The 23,240-nt window shown below is 43.4% G+C and overlaps 2 protein-coding genes across 2 annotated transcripts in view; one reads left to right on the plus strand and one right to left on the minus strand.

Annotated features, from left to right (window-relative positions):
• The first annotated feature begins 10,552 nt into the window (after positions 1 to 10,552).
• Positions 10,553 to 21,561, plus strand: LOC131877309 (uncharacterized). Its single transcript, XM_059222921.1, has 14 exons — positions 10,553 to 12,807; positions 13,105 to 13,219; positions 13,751 to 13,885; positions 14,009 to 14,092; positions 14,847 to 14,982; positions 16,110 to 16,270; positions 16,378 to 16,543; positions 17,349 to 17,747; positions 19,100 to 19,286; positions 19,434 to 19,608; positions 19,695 to 19,783; positions 19,865 to 20,045; positions 20,135 to 20,308; positions 20,376 to 21,561. Exons 1-14 carry the CDS (start codon positions 11,099 to 11,101, stop codon positions 20,511 to 20,513), a joined length of 3,849 nt encoding a protein of 1,282 aa, XP_059078904.1. The 5' UTR covers positions 10,553 to 11,098; the 3' UTR covers positions 20,514 to 21,561.
• A 48-nt stretch (positions 21,562 to 21,609) lies between these two features.
• Positions 21,610 to 23,240, minus strand: part of LOC131877311 (ankyrin repeat domain-containing protein SOWAHA-like) — a 3,568-nt gene continuing 1,937 nt past the window's right edge. Inside the window, exons 3-4 of the mRNA XM_059222922.1 lie at positions 22,266 to 23,200; positions 21,610 to 22,186 (exon numbers count right to left, since the gene is read on the minus strand). Of these exons, the coding sequence (XP_059078905.1) occupies positions 21,830 to 22,186; positions 22,266 to 23,200 (1,292 nt within the window). The 3' untranslated portion in view covers positions 21,610 to 21,829. The remainder of the gene's footprint in view (positions 22,187 to 22,265; positions 23,201 to 23,240) is intronic.

Genomic DNA, 23,240 nt, shown 5'->3' on the forward strand with positions numbered 1-23,240 from the left:
CGGAGGATACCATACGAACCCAGTACTATGCGTATCTTTTTATCATTTCAGTTTCGACAACACCGCTTTGGAGGACAGCAAAGGTCACAGCAAACTTTTGATGCTCTTTTCCTCGATCGAGAGTGAGTTAAAGTCGAACACCCGGTCGTCGTCGACAGCGTTGTCGTCCATCTCTTTCACTAACTGGATGCCTCGTCAACTTGGATCACATGTGAGTGCTATGCAGAGAAGATTCCTGGACCCAGTCTCCAGTCCTTCGAGTCAATTCAAATTTGGCGCCAAAACTATGCCAAGCACACGAGGCGCCTTGACCTTGCTCAAGAATGAACCTAACCAGGATGAAAAGCGGCAACTCACCGACCACGAACCGGATCTTGAGATGGGCATGGTGTGCCCAATTGAACCTCAAAATGGCCAGAGACAATCCAGGCACGAAGAGGACAAACCATTGCATGCAGTGAAGAACACTTTGGTAGAGATCAAAGATACTAGCTTGGTAAGGGAAAACATCCTAATTGGGCTTGATTAGTCCTTTAATGAGAAAGGAATATACGGTGATGAGCCTCGCTTGTCTCTATCTTAAGAGATAATGCGTTATGTTACATATGGAATAGTTTCCCCTGGTCATGACATCTCATTCAATCAAATACAACCGCCGGAAAAAAGCTGTAATTCGGGACAAACATACCTTTACCTTTTACCTCTCTTAAATTCCGGGGATATTTCTGAATTAATCTGAATACCTCGACTACTTTTTCAGACTAATTCTCCATCATATTTATGAATTGATCAACATGAGCTTGGGTTGTAGGGAATTTCTTAATTTTTACGAGTGCTCGCTCTTTTTTTTCCAGGAGGCAAGTCAACCTTCGGAAAAACAAAACGTGGTTTCCAAAGCTCTGAAAGCCGACAACGACGAGGAAAAAGAGGTCCTTCTTCGAGCTCACATTGACCCTCAAGTCAAATCTCCAGCCTCCTCACCCCGCAAGATCAAGGATCGCCCTCTCTCCAGTGTCACGGACTACAGCGCTTCCATCAAAACGTTTCACACAATACAATCATCTACAGTCAACGAAAAATACGACATTCCAAACGCCAAGTAAGTGTTTTGTCTATCCAGTAATCATAAAAAGGCCCGATGAAAGCCAATACAGTGGAATATGGAGTTCCCTTGGTGATGGTACCAAGTAATAGGTATCGTGCATAATTGCCATAGAACCCTCAAGGGATCAAAGGCTCCGCAAAAAAGATATGCAAAGTAAATATGACTGTATGCATTATTTCGATAAGTAATGGCTCTTCATCTGTAGAATGAAGCAGAATCAACTTTGTCAATGAGAAAATCCTTCTACACCCCCACCCCACTTAAAAGAGATATTGCAAAAATTATACCTGGATTTAGAGTTCAATGTTCAGTGTTCCAAAAGACACATCTGGATTGCTATTCCGACGGAATGAAAGCTGTGCTACTCAGTAGCAATATTCAACTTAAAAAAAAAAGCTTGATGTAGATCCACGATTGCTCTATCCGATTCCAAAAGTTGTAAACCTCCTAAAGCGGAATTCATATGAGGATAAAAAAGGGGTCCAATTGGAAGACATTAATAGTAAAAGACCCTGGAGTAAAGTAGTTTTATGAGAAATGAAGGCCATAAAAATTCATACTCACTGGTGATCTGGATTGTGCTGGGTTTCATAACTGATCAGCTAAATAACTGGTAGTGGGTTTCTTTCGAGTTTCGATTGTACTAAATTACCGTAGTTTCACGGAGCAGAGTTTCATACTAAAGGGTGTAACCACATATCCGTGCTCACACTAGTTTACACGTAATACGTTTGTTGCAAGAACAACAAGAGCAGGAATTTAAGGTACATTCGCTTACGGGTATCAACATCAAACCTACGGAATGAATTTGAGACATTTATGCATTCAAAAGATTTGGAGATTCCAATAAGTCTCTATATTTGCAAAAATCACGTTTTGACCCAAAAAATAAGCACTGAATGAATGAGAAACACCAAAGGACAGTGGTTAAAAGTTGTTGATTTGAAAATAATTAGATCGTATTAATAGAACTTTATGCATATATTACATTTTAAAACCGTTAACTCACGTCAAAGTCGGAGTTTTAGCTCATTGAAGTTTAATCATTTGATATGGTAATTGCCCTTTCTTAAAGGGGCTTCAAAAGCGGGTACGTTCAACACCTTAAGGATTAAATGGAGGCGAACTATCATTCCATAAGCCTTTGCAAGACCAGGTCTAATACGAAAATGCCAGCTTTATCGGCTGAGCTCTACATGGGGCATTTTCAGGGCACCCTTTTTGACGAAACAAATTGACCAATTATTTGCAAACGGACTGTTGACTTGTACGTCTGGGGTCTATTTGAAAGTGTGTTTATTGCAACATTTTTGCACGTCATTAGGACACATTTTTTTCATACTGATGTTATTGTACACACAGGATCTCTGAATTGGAGCTCTTTGAATAAGCACACTAATATTTTCATTGGGCTGAGGTACATTGCCCTGTACCTTGTTTAGGAGCAGATTCCATAACGCAGAAACGAGAATTCACATTAAGATGCCATACTTTACCAAAGCATTATTCTCGAAAATGATTTTTTAAGCAAGTGCTGTACTTAAACTCTTTTGAAAAACCTTTCAAATCATGCAAGAGTAAAACCATAAATCCATGAATACGCATGATATGTTTAAAGCAATCAAACTGTTTTTGTCTGCTGTTTAATAGCGCAATAATTTTTTTGTGATCTTCATTTTCTATCAACTTCTACTACGTACAGCATAGCGCTACGAATTCTTGGTGACAATTTCTTGTGTGTGGGGGGGGGGACTGTGCCATTTCAAATTAATTAGCCGTGGGATATATTTTGAGACAATGAACCGCATTTGATAATTTGATAAGCATAATATTTGCACTTTCACTCACAAAATGAAGATTCAGGTGGCAAATATATTTTCTTTGATCTTAGCTATTTATCATTGTTTTTTTCGGACCCGGGTTGAGTCAGAGGGCGTTGTTCAACATGCTGAAAAGCCCAAAATAACATCGAAAGAAAGTCCTTCAATGTCGTTGAATGAAATCAGGATATAATAATCATTGCACCAACGTTTGAACCAAAAAGAGGGGATATGTTTATATTATATTAGGTCCTTTAGGAATGCCTTTTAAGGCGATGGGAAAGCCATAGACAATGTACATGTTATGGCTAACATGCTTGGAGATCAGTTTTCCAATGTGTTTTCAAATCCACAGAGTTTTGGCGCAAGAGCTCTTTCATTGTCCGAATGATAGTCTATTGAGATATGGGATGTTAGTCAAATTGAGCTATTTAATAAAACATGTATTATAGTCACAGATCAAGATGCTTTAGAAGCCGTCAGAGTTTTGAGGCTTTTGAATTCTCCTGGTCCTGATGGTGTGAAATCTCAGTTTCTGATGAGATGCTGGGAGGTTCTTGCTTCTGTTTTCTCGAGCTTCATGCGTTGCATCTTGAATCAAGATAATTTTCCATCCTCCCTGAAGTATGCTCGCGTTGTTAAAATGTCCAAAGGAATAAGTAGTCCAGTTCCCAATCATTATAGGCCCTTTCTCCCTATTTGGATTGTTGTAAAGGTGGTGGAGAAGATCATAAAGTTTAAACTTGTAGATTTTTTAAGCCCGTTGAAGTCTTTCGCCTTTGTCAGCACGGTTACCCAACAACTGGCTTAGTACATGGAGGAGGTCATTGAAAGACTTGAGTGTCATGAGTCAGTCGATGTACTCTATCTCGACTTTGCCAAGGCCTTTGACGTGACAGGTCATGGCCTTTTAGTTAACAAGCTCCTCGCTATTGGGATGCAAGGCAAGATTCTCAGTTGGTTAAGAGGTTTCATTCGTGGTAGGAAACAATTGGTTAAGGCCGATGAGTCCTTTAGTGACTTACATGATGTCAAGTCGGGTGTCCCACAGGGCTCCATATCGGATCATCTCTTTTTTCATCTTTATTGCTCCACTTCAAAAGCCCAGTAGTAATGTCAATATGTCTTCCTATGCTTACGATGTAAAATTAGTCTGTCTTATGTAGAATGGTCAAGATTCTACGCTTGGACTTCTGAGAGTAACATGGCCTTGAACGGAATGAAATTGGGCAAGTGAAGTTCTGCTTTAGTGTCACTTGTAGTGACCGCAGAGGCTTAACGCACGCTTTGAAAGTATCTTCAAGCCCTCGAAAATCCTAGTTAGACAAAACAATGAAGTCCTTCTTTAGTCTTTCTCGGTCTTCTTCATTGTTTACTCAAATTTTCATGGGGAGTATGAGCGCGTTGATCTTGTATCATTTTTTAAAGTCAGATAAGGACAATTAGTTCACCAAAGTTCCTAATCAATCCTACATCAAAGGGCTAGCCAGGTCCGCCAACTCTAATTCAGTGGTGGATCAAATAATATAGAAATGTATAGTTAAATAAGGATCGTGAATTTTCATCTTGAGCTGGCGGGGACTACTTTCATAGTAATGACAATAAGTCTGCAAACAAAATAAAACAACAGTATCTGAACAAATTTGGCCTACTTTATGCGCCCATCCATGGAAATATCCATGTCAGCTTAAGTCATTATTTTGAATTACTTTTTGATAGCTTATCAGTAGGGCCTGCTTATGTATTCCATCCAGCTTAAATAGCTCTTTTATAATTACAATCTTTGATATACTCTCTTTCAAATGTTGGAACTCAGTTTTGTTTGAGTAATTCTCCCTCAAAATTCGGAACATCTTGTGTTTTCATGATTTATGGGGTAAATGGCCGTTAGGTGGATGGTTCATCAAGAATTGACTTCCTATTAATGTTAAGAAGCTTGAAAAACTTTATCTTAATAGAACTGTTCTGCAATTGACTCTCGAGAAACAGAAAGTAACGCCTTCTAAGAACTGAACTTCGGGCGTCCTCTTGTCCTTTTGACGGCAGTGCATCCAGACTAATGGCGAAGAAAAGCGGCAAATGAATCTTGAGAGGAAGCAGCTGCAGAAGCATGTTCCAGAAAATGACCACTAGATGGCAGTACCCCAAAGGTCAACGACCAAATTCGAATAGGCACTGTAAAGTAGCTTGTGGGACCACATAATCTTCAGTTTTATTAAAATTCGATTGCAAATCTAGTTTCTGTGTGTGCTATGGCACTCGTACTACATTTTCCACTCATTTTGAGATAACTGCATTGCTTGTGGCAAAAAGTAATGAACATTTAAATTGCTTACATGGTTGAGTGATTCAAAAAAATTCTTGACGATCCGTCAAGAGTGGACATGTGAGGTTGTTATTTCCTGGAGCTTCCTTGTAGATTATAACTAAAAATATTATTTAGATACTGTACACAGACAGATGTCTTGAATGGATTGATTCAAGGCACAAAAATGTGATTATTCAACCACTTGAAATTAAATTTGATCAGAAATTGAACTTGAATTTCCTGATTGATGATACTCAGGTATTGAGGGTTGATCTGGAATGGTTTGGAGGAAGTTATTTAGGTCCTCCTTGCATTTGGAGAGTGATTTTTTTTCATTTATTTTATTAATGTATTGTATTAGCTTGGCCGGAAATGAAAGGCAAAACAATTCTTTAAGTTGCAATGAAAAACTCAAAACGCCCAGGATTGTGATTTCCTTTGCCATACCAGCCTAAATGAATCTCCCTTCAAGATCTCTTGGCGCCAACAGTCATATTGTTAAGGAAACCAAAATCAAGAAATAGGTTAAGTGTGTAGAAATCTAGCAAAGGAGACTTCAGAACCCAAAAGGGCTTTACTTCTTACTTGCCAATTTGTACTTTATGTGATAATAAACTTTGATAAGTTGTTCAAATTTATCAGATGTTACATGCAAGTCTTTATATGAGCTTCAGATCAGCAAACCTATGCTTTCAGGTCTATTTTGCTCAAGAACATGAAGAAGAGAGCAAAAACATATGTCCATTCATATGTCCTCTACACCTTAGGCAAAGAGTTGAGAAGAAAACTACACTTGGCTAATTTCAATAAATCCATGAAGACAGGTAGAAATATTTGGATTTATTTGCCAATAAATTTTCAATTTTGGCTTCTTTCTTGCCATCTTTGGGGCTTCCATAATTTGTTCTACCTGAATCTCTGACCATTTTGATCCCTCATCCATAGGTTCTAGGCGCAGAACCCGGGATTGTATAACCTCACATTACCGCCTTTGATGGAAAGTCAAGAAAATTGTTGAACCACTCAACCTTGTAAGCAAACTAAAAGTTCATTACTTTTTTGTTAGAACTAATGCAGTCGTCTCATAATGAGTGCAAAATGGAGTACAAGTTCCATAGCACAAACAGAAACTAGTTTTGCAATCGCATTTTAATAAAACCGAAGATTCTGTGGTCCCAAACGTTACTTAATGATTCCTTCTGAATTTAGCCGTCGACCTTCGGGGTACTGCCATCTAGTGGCTATTTTTCAGGACTTAATCCTGCAGCTGTTTCTTCTTAAGGTTCATTGTTGTCAAACAGCGCGAGAAAAAGCCTCAGCTGACGAGACTGTTGTCCCTTTCCATAGTCCGTCTTAGGGGACCCTCTTTCTTTTTCCTATCTTATTTATCATAAAACTGCAGATGAGGGAGGCTGCCTTGGCAACTGTAAAAGCAGGGCTTGCTTGGCAAATGCGAAAGCAGGGCTTGTTTGGCAGTAGGCTTATAAGATAAATTCAAACGATAATGCCTGCACAAGAACAACCAGAAAATGCATTCATGTGAAATATTTTTTTTCCATAATTCCAATTGGAAGATATTGGTGTCTTCAATCTTTCAGCAAGATAGACCATCCTCTTTTAAACCCAAGCTCTAGAGGACGCTCTTTATGCTCTCCACCTCCGCAAGGGGGACCCTTATTTTTATTGTGGTTAAATCTCGAGAGTCACAGGCCTGGAAGATATGATATAATTTTCCATTTCATCTTCGTGTTGCTTGATAAGCAAGGCAAAAATAGTCCTTACAACCCCCCCCAGAAAACGTGTTAGTGCCTATGATTTTGAAAGTTTATTTGCAAAATTTTGGGCAAATTCGGTTCATTTTTCATGCAAATTTGCTTTCAATAAAGACCACATCTATGTGCAAATTTTGGTCGGCACTACTTATCACAGAGGTTTGATCAACATTGTTACTTTTAGGAATATATAATGATATCAAAATGAAATGCATTCTTTTTTTTACTCCCATTCACCTTAACATATCCACATTGCTAAGAAACTGAGGGCTGGCCCTCAAGGGTAAGTCGGTCATAAGAACAGACTAACTATTCTGGAAACCGCTAAGCAGTAAACAATTGATATAGATTGAATGATCCATCAAAAGAGATTCATTCCATTTCCGATACACACCGAGAGAATAGATGAATGTCTGAAATACAAGAAATAAAATACAACACTTTTTATGGTGCTGTTTGATCAATCATTAACCTTTCTCAGTGGTAAAATTATACGTTTGGCCTCCTTTTGCACGAACAATTTGACTGATAGGTTTTGGAACTCCGTTCACTGTGGCACGCACAGCAATAATGGTGACATCTCCCAGGCAGCTTTTAATCCTCTTTCGAGTGCCTCCACATTTTTACATGATCTTTAGGAAGCCTTTTCCTCAAAATTTTGGGGCCAATCCAACTTGTCAGTAAGTTTTTGTCAGCAACTTTTGAGTAAAAGAAGAAGGAGGCTTGCCCGATCATCTGGTCATAAGAGATCCTGAAAAGGCAAAAGTTTCAAGTGTTGACCATGTACGTAAACTTTTGCAATCTAAATTTGAATGAACTGCATGCAATGCAATTAAAAACGGCCATTAAATACGCAGTTTTCTTTTGTCATTCAAGGTTTTCCAAGTAAATATTTTACTTAAAACAATTTAAAGCCACATTTGATACGTGTAAATCTACTGTCTCTTCAATAGTGAGTGGTAACTTACTTTCCAGCCATGCGTGAACAGAAGGCCAGGATTTTGTTTATTTTCAAACAATTTTTATCCTGGTCATTCCATTTTTAGAAGAATTTGGCAAATTTTTCTCTGACATATATAACTGGGCCAGGGTAGTCATAAGTAAAGGTTCCCCCCAATGGCGTTTTCTCTTCCTTGGGTTGATGAGAGGCAAATGCATACCCATGAAAACCGGTTTTCATAAACTGCAATAACCAAGGCTTTCATCCTCCACCTTTCCCCACCTTTCCCCACCTTTCAGATAGTGACTGCTCCTCCCCTCCTCACTTTTTCTACGTGCATTAGAGCAATTCTAGTCTTCATTTTTGTGATATCACGTTCTAGTCGATTGTTTTGTCATTCTGATTATCTTATTATTCTATCTATCTTGCATATGTTATGCGCTATATTTTATCCCTCTTACGCATTGGCATGACAGAGAGCCGCAATTAAGATTATTATCGTTATAAAAGGAAGACGTCAATGAAATTCCAAGAGATCCTTGGAAATGCGAGCTCCTACATGTTACGCTCGATGGTACGAACCAACCACTCCTACAGTACTCGTCTAATACACATATTTCCCAGTAGCTCATATTCTGTGGATGCCCATATTCTTGGTCAAGTTCATTAACAAGTTGTCGTAGGGCGGCTCCTTGCGGCACTAATGGTCTCTCCTCATCAGCCTCATCAATGAATTATCACTCGTTCTGCGGTGGCGGTGACCTTAAAAGGCGTCGACCTAGATATAGCTTGGTTGTCACACTCTTGGCATGGACAAGGGCTCTTTTTTATCTATCGTCTTCCCGTTTACATAGCATGGATCGCCACAGTAACTGGATCAAGCGAGAATGATAAATTTCTCCTTTTTTTTAACGTGATTCAATGAGCTGACATCAAAATTTCTTATTTGTTTGGTCACCATTAAGCCGTTGTTGGCATTTCTGATTACCCATCCTGTTGTGTATGCTCATGGGTGTGTTTCGAGGCCGACCGATCGAGTCTAATTTCCAAGAATGAGGATCAACTTCATGTAAATGGATACATATCCCATGAGGGAAATGGTTCAAGACGCCCGACAAGTCGTCAATAGCGTCGTAAGCCTTGTACTTCACGGTACAGGGTGGCTCAAGAGAATAAGGGATTGATCACCAAAGGATTTGTTCCAAGAAGAATGACAGAGTTTTAGAGACGTTCAATAAATGCATGCTTCTCGTCATATTGGGTTTGATAGTGCTTTGATGATCTGGCCCCCACTACATTGGAAGCAGGACGGGTGAAAGAGGATGCCTTCCTTTCTTTGGCATTGAGAAGTCTGGCAGGCGTTCCACTGACTCCAAAACGGAAGAGAAAGAGTCTCATTGTATGAGGAGTAAGGGCGAAGAAGATTGTTCCACATTGTTTGCTCAAAAAAACATCAAAGGCAAAAACGGTCACATTTTTGAGGTTTGAAATCAGCTGCTACAAGGCTGGAATTTCTTAACTTCATTAACGGGCCTTTTTATGAATGTGAAAAAGACTATCGGATCTCAATCAAGGGAGATCCTCTTGTTTCAACATGAATTCGGGTGTATTTGCCATTCGAAGCCATGCCTCGGGCGGGAGAAAATGATAACTTGTGCGAGCAGGACGTAAAGTCACGTCCACACTGTTCGCTCCTTTCGCTTGGATCCAAGGTCATCCCAAGACCGAGGAACGATGGAAACTCATTGGATGGAAGTTGTGCCAAGACGGATCTGCGCACTTGCTCGCTCTTGCTCCGTCCCTCCATCCAGCTCTTTGGGTGTTGCTCGCCACAAGCTGTGGGGCCTAAGGGACCACTGAAGTGGAACAGGTCCAGACAGACTTGGGCTTCCATGTAGCTTAGGAAGGAAGGGAAGAACAAGAAAGTGAGCAACGTCCTCGGGGACTCCATCCTACTGAGTTGGGCGTGGGCGCCAGCCCGCAAAATTATATGAAGGTTGTCGATTGAGTGAGTGGCTGTGCATCTTCACCAATGCTGCTTAGGCCACACACGCCTTAGTGCACCTCGAGATTTTGAGAGCATGGAAGAAGGCCACAAGAAGACACTCTTCTTGGGCTTCTTTTCGCATCTCCAGGGCTGGCGGGTAACTCCACACTGGATCTCTGTCTCTTTCTACCCTTCCCCTTCCCCTTTGTACTTACTCTACTTCTTTCCTCGAGAAGGAGAGGAGAGGGGGCAAAAGGTGGAGCTCAAAAAGACCAGCATTTGCACACAAGGCCGTTCTTCACCGTCCCTCTTTCTGATCTTCTTCCTCCTCCGCCTTCTTTGGGCTAAGGTTAGACGACGTCCCTCTCTCTCTATCTCTCCGTCTTCATCTGTGTGGTGCTGGTTCTACATGTACTATCAAACGGGCTTGAGGGAGAGACAGATGTAACAGCCTTGCCCTCGACCATTATTACTACTCTACTACTCCTGCTACTAGTACTAGTCTTGCCAATCTGGAGCACCGAGCAAAGGACGAATCGGGCCACCACCACGACAGAAGGACTCAGTGGATAGACAGGCGGGCTTGGTGGTCTATCAGAGCACTCCCAACGGGACTCGAAGAGGGCCAGAGTGTGTGAGGGGTTAGTTGAAGGAGGCCAAGAAAAAGCAAAGGACGGCAAGGACGACGGCCTTGTGCTCGGGCAGACTCGAAGGTACCTTAACTGTAGTATGTAGCACAATGTGGACGAACACTTGAAGTCAGCAGGGCGGAGAAGGCACTTTGAGGTTGGTCGTTGCTTGGAATGGCGAACGCTATTGCTGGTGCTACTACTGTTCCTTCTACCCCTACCACCAGGGCTGCCCCTGCTTATACCATTAGTACTTTTTTCCTGCCTCTACTTATCCTACTCCTTACAACAACTTTTGTGAGTAGGCATCTGTGAATCGTGAATAATATATCCACATTTGCGGCAATAGTTGTGTTCAAGGTGAGGGGTGGGTGGATCAGTGCCAACTGTTTTGGAAAAGAGCTCCTCTCCCCCGAGATCATTCATGTGGGTGCAACATCTCTTGAGTGACTTGTGCTGTTTGGAGGATCACTTTGGGACAAATTTACTGTGGCGTACGGAGCATGGTGGTTCTCACCGTGTGAATTGGATGCTCAAATGAAGGCCTGGACCCGAGCTCAGCACCAGCACGAGCGTGACGTCGGACTCTATCATCACCATCAGGCCGAAGCGGACCTGATTTCTAGCTACTTGAGTTCCCAGCAACAGTACCATTCTCAAGGGGGTTCGGGCGTGGGTTCCAGTCGAACTGACCACCACACCCAAGCCACAGGTGTACCCTACGGTGTACCCATCCCCCCACCTCTACTACCTGACGACGACGAATCACCCCTTCCTCCACCACGGAGTTCCAGTTCAAATCAGGCTCATAGTTCTCGGAGTCGGGGCAAACGATCTCGGCACTCGGGCACGGGTTCGGGCAGTGCTCATCATCACGAAAATCCGGTGTCAACGGGGCGAACTCATAAAGAGATCCATTACCCAAAATACGACACCTACTCGGATTATCCTAATTCAAAGTATTCCCGGGATCAATGCCAATACACCACTAAATATGGCGAGGATTGTCACTACACCTCCAAATACCCAAGTGGTGGGAAGGAACCATCTTGTTCCTACGGTAACAAGACTTGGCCCAAACTTCAATGCCAGGACGACCCTGGACAACAATACAGCCAAGATGACCAAAATATCCAGTACATGCAAGAGTTGGAGGAAAATGCAAGGCTGATCCAACAACAGCAACAGGAGCAATCTTTAGCTGCCAAATACGCACAAGTGAGCAAGAAGAAACAACACCATCAACAGCATCAACAACAGGCACAGCCTCAGCACGATTCTGCTCGTCATTATCCAGACAAGCACAGTTATTACCCAGACCAGCAACTCCAGTCTTCCTACTCAGCCGGTCGATCCAATCGGGATCGATCCCCAGATCCAAGAACACTCGAACGGGAGCGAGATCGTGAACGAGCTTATCACAGTCAAGAGCAGGCTCAGGCAGCCAAGGCCGCACAGGAGGTGGTTCAGTGCACAAAAACCGATCCCAGTGACCAAGACCACCGGTACCTTGAGTCCACATCGGCTGAGGCTCGAGAAAAGGCCCTAAGTAAACAAGTTACTCTTGCCACACCCAAAGAGTCAGGAGTGGCAAGTGAAGGTGCTTCCAAAGAATCTAAACCTTCCAGTGCTCAAGTTGTTTCCAGTGAGACTGCGACAACTAGTGTCGGGGGGCCATCTGCAGCCGTGACTCAATCCACACCCGGCCCGCAACCTTCCTCAGTCGGCACAACTGGGACCTCCACTGCCATGGAAACCTTCCGACCCCAAGGCACGGGCACTACCGGACGATCCGCCGGTGGTAGCGCCGGCGGCGGCGGCGGCGAAATGCATCTCCAACAGGAGCAAATCCAATATGTGGACAACGATTGTTGTCAAGTGGCGGTGGCACCCACTGGACAGATGGCCAATGAGCCCGCTGCTCATAGCGATAACCAAATGGCCGTGGCCACGTTGAAGCGATCCAAGATGAAACCCAACACGGGCACTGCGTCCCAATACAACACTTTGGAAAGAAACATGGCTGAGGTAGCGGAAAGAAACCGCCAATCCGAGCGACAACTCCAAAGTGCAGCTGCCACTCTAGAACGCAATGCTCGGGGTCGAAGTTATGAAAACTCGTGTGACACGTGCGACGCACCCTTGACGCCGGCCAGTTTGGCCGGTATTGATCACAGGGAACTTGAACATAGACCACTGACCCGGTCTGTGACTCGGGCCACCATGTATGATGAACCACCTGAAAAGTAAGGCTTGATGGTAAATCTCATCGATTTGTAGTCGAGCGTAGAAGGGCTTGCCCCACTTTTGAGGAAGTTACAACGGGACAAGAGAGAAAAGAGAGAGCACAAGAAGCCACGGAAATTAAGAAAAAACAAAGAAGGGCACAAAAGGGAGGCAGTGGAATAACGTTGAATAGCTGGAGACATTGACCACCGGATCCAGTCGTCTGTGGTTAAGACTTTGCATGAGCAAACTAAACTTTGGGCTTTCCATCATGTCCATACCAAATGACGTTTCAATATTTTCTTTTTGCTTTTCAGGACCTCTTTGTTCATCGTGTGTTCAGGTCTCTATGCGTTGTTACTGATCGTTATTTGCGCCACGTTTCTCACATCCGAGATTGCAACACACAGCATTCCATTGCACTACTTCGAGGTAAGTGCATGCCGCTTTATGATTGATGATGGTCTTTAATGTCTTGGACGATCTTTTTCGTCAGCACGAAACTGATTATTCCCTCTCTATATTTGTTTTTCCGAGAATTATCTCTTACCAACAAATGTGCCTTGCAGTAGTCCTCTTATATGTGTATGTCACCTGAGAAGGGGAGGGGAGAATAATTCATTAATGTGTCCCACAATTGTTCACACGCAAGGCCTGCTCTAAAGATTACCACCTCCATTGTTTGCTTGGAATTTATCGAGTCGTCAACAACTGACAGCCTTTGTGCAGTGAATATTAATAAGGTGTCCCCGTTTCGACCAAAACGAGGACGTTCTCATACACACAAAGCGTTGATGGAATTGAGAAACTGGATTGACAATTCACGGAACTTTTGTTTCGAGCTCAGACTTAAAGCCAGACTTAAAGCCAGTGGTAAAAGTGAAATTCATGGGAAACAACGTCTAATCATGACAAATGGTTGGTCTCCCTCGTTTTTAACCTTTGGCCTCTTTTGTGTTTCAGGGATTTTTTACTTACCTCTACATAGCTTCCTTACTGTTCCTACTCTATGTGTTCTGCTACCTTCTTCATGAAGCATCTTGCTGTGGGAGTGGACCACCGCGCCCAGGAACCACCATTCGAAATGCATATTTCCATGTGAGTACATCTGCCAAGCCATTGGATGCTCCTATACAATATGTACACGAACATCCAAACACCTTGCCTTGCCATGTTCAGGGTTGTACGAAGTCCTGCTTTTCATTCATCGTTTTTCTTTAGTTATTCAGTTTTGGGAGTTACTCAGTGAACTTGCCGCTTTTGGACTCCTCCTTGGACATAAGACGAGTCTCTCTGGATTCTTGGGTATTTTTCCGTTTGTTTTTGTCCAGCACTGCCACAACTGTTTTTGTCTTAAAGTCTCCGGCACGATCATCGCCAAGGAAAACAAGCAAACTCTCTTTCTGATTCTGGGCCAATTTTGTATTCGCCTTTCGTTGTTTTCTGTTGCTTCTTTCCGATCCTGACTGGTTTCAAAGTCTTTGGGGATTTGCTGATGGTAAAGGTTTTCACATCCACAAGTTGGGTGGGCAAAGTGACTTACATCCCGGGGAGCCTTTCAACGACCGGATCCAATGAAGTGAGCGGAATTGATCCTTGACAGGCTCTTTTTAAATGTTTCATTTTTCTAAGCCGTTCATCAACAATTTGGGGATGTCACAAAAAAAAAATGTCGCTCGAATCATGATTCTTGTTTCATGGGCTCCAGTAGTAACTATTGGTGTGTCTCATGCCGCTTGGTCATATTTTATGTGCCTTAAACGTACCTCGTTTCTCCAATTTTTCACTTCGCTTCAAACTGTCTCTTACCAACTAAATATATACTCGTGGAAAACCAAGTTTTCTTCGTTTTTTGTTTAAACATTATTTAGTTGTCCGATTTTTTTCCTTCTCCCTACTTATGGTGGTTTAGAAAAAAGCAGTCAAAATAGAATTGTTCTTTTATGTTATATGAACTGTGATCAAACTGAGTGTTAGTCGTTGGTTTGGAAAGATTGAACGGAAAAGCTGAGACCAACGAAACAATTATCGTCCCTTTTGGGACATTGATTTGTTCCAGAATCTCCCTCGAGATGCTCTTCCCGATGGAAGTCCTATCCGTGAGAAATTGGCCACTTTGCGCAGACCTAAGAAGTATAAGACCTCGGAGAACGACTTCAGTCACGGAAGCTTCTTCCTCAGAGTCGGAGGGATTGGTAAGTACCTCACTGGATTATTTGTCAAATTCAGATTTCAAGGACAAGTCCCAGACTTTTTGACCACCCAATAGGAATGCCAATGGGAACAATACTCTTTCTAACCAGTTTTTATTGCTCCTAACTTTGCCGAAATGAATTTGGGAAGTTTTGGCCAAGATAGTTTTAATGGTTTAAAATCTTCATCAAATGCCCATTTCTGTTAGGTATGCTTCTGGCCGTCCACTCCTTAAAAAAGCTGATGCTGCTGACTGGCTTTGCTTCTCAGCGGTCATTATCACTGTAGAAAAGTAACAGAAGGCGAGTGAGAGTGTATTGAAGCTCTTATTTTTGTCTCAAAAATGACGGTGAAAGGATCACATACAATGTGCGTATATCTCGTACAATACGTAGAACTAATCTCTAGCGAAATTCGTGTCGCGATTGAGGAAATTCCCTTTTCCGGGTCAAAGAAGAAGAAAGGAGGGACGGAGGGGAGTCGGGGGCAAATTGCTCAAAGTCAGGGGAGAAAATGGCCAAAGTGATTGGCACACAAGAGGGATCGCACCTAACTTGGTCCATTGATTATTCCTCTTTCATTGGTACCCAAGAACAACTTCGGGAACAACGCCTCTGTCAGCTTCTGTATCTAGGCCAAAATCGGTCAGTCCGACCCCTGAAACAATCGTTTCATTGTAACGGCACATTTATGCCACAAGACAGTCGAGACCTTCAATGTTCGGTTCTGGTTCCTCTATTGTTCCAGTGGTGAGATTGAGCATCGCGCTTTGCTTGACCCTTTAGCCCCCACTTAGTTGGGGCTCGGGAATGGAACATGATCCCAATCTAAGACGAAGAGGGAAATCGAAGTTGAACGAGACTTGCTAGATTGGTTTGAGCTCGTTCTTCAGTTTGGCACGTACTACTCGTATTTGCTATTTGTGAACGATGGAAAGAAAAACGGCGATCTATGTAAGCTCCTCTTTCCTGAGCTCCTCTGAGCAAAGAGAATGCGAGAATGGATGGAGAGGAAAGCGATGCTGGGGCCTCAACTACCATGAATTATGAACGACCTAAATCGAATCAAAGGACCTGGTTAATAACGCTCTCACCTCTGATCTGGTCTCTCTCTCTCTCTCTCTCTCTAGCTTTCGGATTGGGTTGTATGATTTACAACGGAATGGAATTGGGCAACTTCTTCGAAATCCCATGGAACTCGCCGTGTTATCAAGTCCTACGCGGGATTAACCCCATCTTACAAATGGTGTTTACATTCAGCCAAATGTACTTCGTCTTCATGAACGCCCGGGTAAGTGAGCAAACTCTGAGTTTTGCCATTCCACAAATTCCACAAATCATGCAATGCACAAAAGCGAGGGTCAAGACATCGTAAATTGACATCTTCTTCGTTTTCAGTTGAACATACACAAGTTTAAGTTTGTGTCTCGCTTTGGATTGTCCCATGTGGTGGCCACGGACATCTGCATCTGGATCCGTACTCTGGTCAAGGAGTGCAACAAGGACATTGCCATGTACCGCTCCAGACACGGACACGGTGTCTCTGAGGATTTCATGGTCTTAGGTAAGATCAAAACCACTACGGATCTGAAGGCCTCTAATGGCGGCGGCGGCGGCAGCGGCGGAGGTACTCACAAGAGCACTTTCCTGGAGAGTGGGGGGATTCGTACGGCCCTATCTACAACGCCTTTCTCGGTTTTGGCAGGGAATTTTTATGGTTGCTTGAGGCTGCTGGGATATATATGATTATAAACTATGGTTCAGAGTATCCATTTATTTCCATTTAGTGGCGCATGACTTCGAAGTGTAGCGGGTTCTCTATGTGATTTTTAGCTTCTGTGAGGAAGAACCAAGTTTACTTCGAGTCTGACTGAGCTGATAGTCCAAAGACACATACAGGTTAGAATAGCAAGTAAAAAAGAACTTGAGCCAACAGTTCCTCTTCTGGGAGCGTGCATGTATGGCAAGTTTTGTTTTCACTAAAGAGGGCAATTTGGGGAACACACGGATCATAGGAAAACATGATCAAACTCAGAAGCACTTTCGAGGAACAGGGAACTTGTCCGTCGTCATCACTCATCAGCAGTGAGCAAAACAATCGAGAGAGAACTTGAATTTGGAAGGTGGTCCATGTATTACATAAGTTAATCAATTTTCCATTCTGCACCCTCCGTTTGCGTCTACGTACTAATAGAAGCGACACTTGTTGTGCGTTCCTATCCCAACTTTCATAGGAAGGAACATGCCATCCTTCCCCCATGTCAGATATCATTACACTTAACCAATGATTGTCCGTTACTCAAGCGCATTATTGTCTTTTCCTCTCTTTCCCGTGTTCTTTGTCCCGTCACATTCATTTGGACTAACAGAGGGCTACAACTCATTGCGGCGGAAATTCGGACCTGACTCGTTCTGGGTGAACGGTCCCTATCACGCCATCATGAGTGCCATCACGCCCCCGGATTTCTCGGGCGATTCGCCCTTCTCCTCCCTGTTCGGCAATGGCGAGATCTCCGGTCCCCTGGATCCCACCAACATGATCACACGCTCACCCCAAACTGCTCAACTCATTCAAGCGGTCCAGCCGGCTGTGGAGCAACTACGCAGGGCCACGGCCTCGCCTTTCGACAATCTCGTGGGAGTCATGTCCAACGGCCAAGGGGGAGGCGGCGGCGGCGTGGGTCTGGGCGGTGGGAGCATGGGCGGACCTGGTGGACCTGGAATGAACCCCCGAGGCATGGGTATGCCGTATTATGGCACACCTACGGGTTAGTACTTGGTTGCGAGTGCTTTGTTCTTGGCTTGTTTAATAAGTCCATGTTAAGATCTAACCATGTTGGGTGCAGATTTTTTTAGCGACTTGATGAAGACAGATAGGCTGCGGTATTTGACATTGACCAGGACACTCCCTATTGTTATTGAAATCGTGGTTTGTCTTTTATCTTTAATACCATAGTTGGGCACTAAATACCGGTACTTGACACTTTGACAGATATTTCTCAACGTGGTACGGAATCACAAAAAGCAGTCGGTTCTGTTGGCACTTTTAGCTTTGGACTGTCGACATATTATGTCCAATGCGATCAATTTTCGACATAACGGTCTACAATTAAGTAGCCTCTATATCTGTTCTTATATTCATTCGATTGTACCACAAATATCGGAGTAATTTCCAAGTATTGCTCAAAATTGGTGCACGAGCAATCTATTTTTATATTTTGATCCCCTGTTGTTGTTCTTTCGGGGGATCTCCGTTTCTTATTGAGTATAATGAAAATGGAAAAGCCATCATTCAGTCAATGATTTTGTTACTTTATGACACGTGCAGTGAGTGACTTAGATGTGAACTGGATACGACCAGAAAATTTACAAACAAGAACCTTGAATGGAATCAAAAAAAAAATATTGGTCCAAAAGTATTCGTTCAAATCAAAATTAATGCTTTTAATTATCAAACAATCTTGCCAAATACGAGATGACCTTGCTTAAATTTGGACCCTAATCTGTTTTGGCCATTCAAGATCAAAGCTGTGTTGTAATGACTTCATCGATCACGTATTTGTTTTGGCCTCCTCTGGCTTGGTTAGCAGCATCAGCTTTTGACGATTGAATTTTGAAACCAACTAATTCACGAGTGAATATGATCTCAATTTCTTATTTTCATCGATATAGATTCAAAAGGAACTCATAGTTGCCTTTTCCAAAAGTAGGTCAATTTTGAGGGAAAAGCCCTTCACAAGCTATTTTTTCTAGAAGTGAGACTCAGCTTCAATGCTAAATCATTGATTAAGACATGCAAGTGGATCAACTTTGTTGAGTGAGATCATCAGGTTAGTTTTTTTCTTGACTGAATACGCAAAAGACTGTGGTTCCTAGTAGAAAATTGGTGATTCACATATATTTGTTATCTTACTCAAGGGCGGGTAACGTTCCCCCAGTCATGGTCATAGTTTGGTATGGTTTGGTAATTTACTGCGAATGAGCAAAAGCTTGGCTAAGGTATTCCCACATGATAGTTTGCATATCAATGTATTATTGATTGATTGATTGATTGATTTTTATTGAGGGCCTCTCCTAGACATATGATCATTATATGTATACAACACGTATCTTGTCGCAGACGATCCGAACGCCTTCAGTCACGGCGTGATCCACTTAGCTCACAACTTCACGTGTGGACGCACCGATTTCATGGGGGAAATAATCACCACCACATCTCCGTACTTGTTTCCTTTCGTCATCGAGTACAGCTTTATTGCCGCTGCAGTATTATTCGCCATGTGGAAGAACATCGGTCGCAACCCTCGGTAAGCTGGCACTTCGGATTGACCATCAATGTGCATTGTCCTACTTTCCTAATGATCACGATGTTGCGTACAACACCGATATTACACTTCCAAATTGTTTGTCAAGATCAATCAACTGCAAACCGCATATTCACGTTGCCTTTCCAGATTCTGGGGGGAAGAGGACGACCACATTAGCGTGGCCTCGAAAAAGATGACCAACTACTCAAAGACGGATTGCATCGGCGCTAGCAAGGGGTTGTTCTTCGGACTTCTTACTCTCATTTGCGGACTCATTTGCTTGATTCTCTTCTTTGTACTTATCGATCATAATAACAGCCAGGTAATACAAAAGCAAGCTCAAATCTCATTTCCAAGCACACAACCCACCACCTGGGTTTATTTGCTCTTCTTTCTCGGTGGGTCCAGGTGTCTCAACTAGCCGTGTTCCTGGCGGATTCGTCTCACTGTGTTATACTCATTGTGTCCATTTTGGCCACATTACTTGGATTTCTAAGGTAAGGTACCCATTGTCTGGGTAAATGCTTAGCATTAATGGGATGTCGTGTTGTACAACTCTCCTTTTCTTGCGTCTTTAGGGTTCAAAAATTGAAGTTCCATGGTGAGGATCAATCCATGTTGAGTAACATCCTACTATTCATGTCTGGAGCCGGGATCTTTGCTTACTCGATGTTCAACGTCATTGCGGGCGGACTCGGGCGACACACCGATATGAAAAACATCCTCGTGTTTGGCACGGGCGCCATTAGCGTGGCCCAGGTCAGATATCTGAGATTTTCTTAAGAGCGGAATGTGGATCCCCATTTGGCCGGGGCATTTGATTTATTGCAAAGTTTCACCCCCATTAGGTTCTTCTCCAATTGCTGTTCATCACGGATGCCCAGAGGAGACGTATTTCGACAAGCTCTCAGAATGCCAATAAACCTGGTCGGCAAGTGGTAACTTTCTTACTTATTTGCAACGTCACCATGTGGGTCATTTATACATTCGAAGTCAAGAAAGTGGACCACAGTCCAGTGCAGGTAACCATTTCAGCACTTATGCAGAGGGCATTGGAGACCTTGACGAATTAAATTGGTTCCTTTTCAGTTGGAATTCTTCGGATTCTACGCCTGGACGGTGATTCAAAAGACCTGTTTGCCCTTGTGCATCTTTTTCCGCTTCTATTCCACCGTGATCTTGGCCGAGGTCTGGAAGAACTCATACAAGGCCAAGTTATGTGACTAAATAGAAGGCCCGCTTCTATGTATTTGTACATCTTGATAAGTCACCGAATTTGGTTGCAGCATGTCCCTCCCCCAACCCCCTCCCCCCTCCCTCTTTCCCCTGTTCTCTCTGTCCCTTTCGCCATCTGTAATTAAGACGAACATCATTTCAACCCACCCACGTGTTTTATATTCTCGTTCTCGGCCCTAGCTTTGATTGAGTGTGACTAAAATGGAAATTTCAAAATTCGTCCTCGACACGCCCACGCCAGTTACAAGATGAAACTGACGATGCGATGCACGACAATGCAAGTACTCAATAGTCAACAACAACCTAATAATGTCAATAGAGTCGTTCTAGTAGACCGTACATACATTTGTCACTCAATCGCCCTCATTTGCATGATCTGGTCCAAAGCCGAAGCGATTTCCGCCAATGTCCCACTGCTGTTCAATGTCGCCATTGCAAATCTCAACACAGACCAAAGAACACTCACTAGTTTTCCTCTCGCATTTCTTGGAGCAATGTCATCCACTGCCAAACCTTTAGCCCGCATACACATCAGTCTCCTCTCTTCTTATACAATTATTGTGAATATTTACTTACCTCCTCTAAATAGTTTTAACCTTCCCCATCACTGTCTTCTTGACTTTTCTGTTCCCATCTGACGAATGTCGTGCGAATGTGAATGTATAAAGTAAGTTAATGAGTATTAGTACGATTAGCTTCATCACGTAGTTGGTAATTGGTAGGAGAACAAATTGTTACGCGTGTTTTGTCAATGAGCTAAAATGGCCCTCAAGTGGATCACGATTGAAAGAAAAACAAAGGAAAGGGACGCGCAACACACAAATGGAAAAGAGAAAACCCCAACATCTCATGAACCCTCTCCTTCAATGGTAAAGTCATTATTCCCTTGTTGTATAGAAGATATCTCCCATTCCGAAGTAGGTGGTTGAGTTGCCGCTAAACATAACACTATTATTACAACTAATGCTATGAACTTGATTGATAGTGATGGAAAATCAAAAATCTTCTCCTTTCTTTGATAATAAAACTCATGAATATAGTCCAACGGAATCACTTCGTTCCCTTGAGAATGTGAAAAGCCTAGTGATTAGCAGAAAATATGTATTTCTTAGAAATGATCGAGGAAAAAAAAGAGAAAAACGTTGTTGACAAAATTGATCTTTTGTAGTGGACAGATCTTTCGTATTAGGGAATGCTCACTCTTGAAATAACCTTTCGAGAGATTGTGTTCAGAGAATGTTTCTGGAATGTTCTGAGAATACTTTTTCCTGTCGGCCTGTTTATGATGTAAATAGAAATGAAGGTAGTTAGGTGGGAGCCGTCCATTGGGAGTCAAATCCATATTCCGAGTCACTGTCGTCCGATTTGGCAATCGGTTCCACTGCCTCTTCCTCCACTACTATGCTTTTCATGGGCGAGGCATCCGCTATGGGCGTGGGACCGCTGATCACCGGCTGCGGTTTTCCGTAGTCGATCGACCTCTTGGATTTGCGTTTCTTGATCGGACCAAATTTGGGAGGCGGCATCTTCATCCCGTCGGAATCGCCACCATGGACGCCATTCTCGCCCTTGCTCGTGAAATAGTTATTAAAGGCCTCGGTGGTTTTCTTGACCTTGACCGAGAGAGAGCCGAATTTTAAAATCCCCGGGTTCTTCTCCGCAGCCTAGGGTAGGAAAATAATTCAACGTCAATCCAATTGAAAGGGCGGCCTAAAACTAAAGGTTTGTGTGGTCGGAACTTACTTGTCTCCGATTGCGACGCCTATCCTTGAGTTGCCTGAAGGTATCATTCGAGAGAGAAAGACCCATGGTTTGCTCATTAGCCATCATATATTGGCGAGGGGTCTTTCCCGAGTTGTCTCGGATCTTGGGATCCCCCTCAAAGGACTTAATCAAGATGTCAAATACCTCTTGATGACCAAACTGACATGCCAAATGTAGAGGGGTATATCCACCATTGGACTTGGCGTTGGGATTGACTTTGTAGTTTCCAGCCAGCAATTTCACCATGTCCAGGTCGCCGTGCTTGGCCGCCCAATGCAGAGCCGTGAATCCCGAGGTGAAGTCCCGATGCTTGGCCAGACGCGGGTCTTCACGGAGCAACTTCATCATGGCATGAAATTCCCCTTGGGCCGAGCGAACCATCCATGTTTTGGAGTTCTGATCGATGGTAGTAATCGAGGCCGAATCGTCACTGCGGTCATCCCGATGGGTGGAAGAGGATCTACGGCTACTGATCTGTTCAGCCGCTCGAGAATTGCGTCGCTTCACCGCATTTCCAATGGATGACGAGCTTGATTTCCGGATTGGATAATGACCCGCCTGGCCATTCAGGTCGATCTCGGAGGCCATCCGATTGAACGTCTTGGTTCGCTCTTTGACACTGATCTTCTCCTGAGGCCCAGAGGGCCCAAGTGACGGAATGCCGGACCCACCTTCTGACGCGAGGTTGGGCATCGATTTGGCCCCCAAGGACCCGCTCACCTCCATGGCATGACCCCCGTCGTCTGGCGACGAGTTCTCTTTGTCCTCACTGGACGATGTTTGTCGAGAGAAGTTTCCATTGGAGGTGGTGGTCACGGATGACTGAGAACTCCGACGACTCGAGGCATGGCTCGATGGAACACTGGACTGAGGTGGAGGTAACGACCGAGATGGTAAAGGAGGAGGAGGAGGAGGCGTGTCTTCTTTCACTTTGGGTGGCGGTGGGGGAGGGGC

The sequence above is a fragment of the Tigriopus californicus genome, chromosome 3 (assembly GCF_007210705.1).
Source record: "Tigriopus californicus strain San Diego chromosome 3, Tcal_SD_v2.1, whole genome shotgun sequence".
Lineage (NCBI taxonomy): Eukaryota > Metazoa > Arthropoda > Copepoda > Harpacticoida > Harpacticidae > Tigriopus > Tigriopus californicus.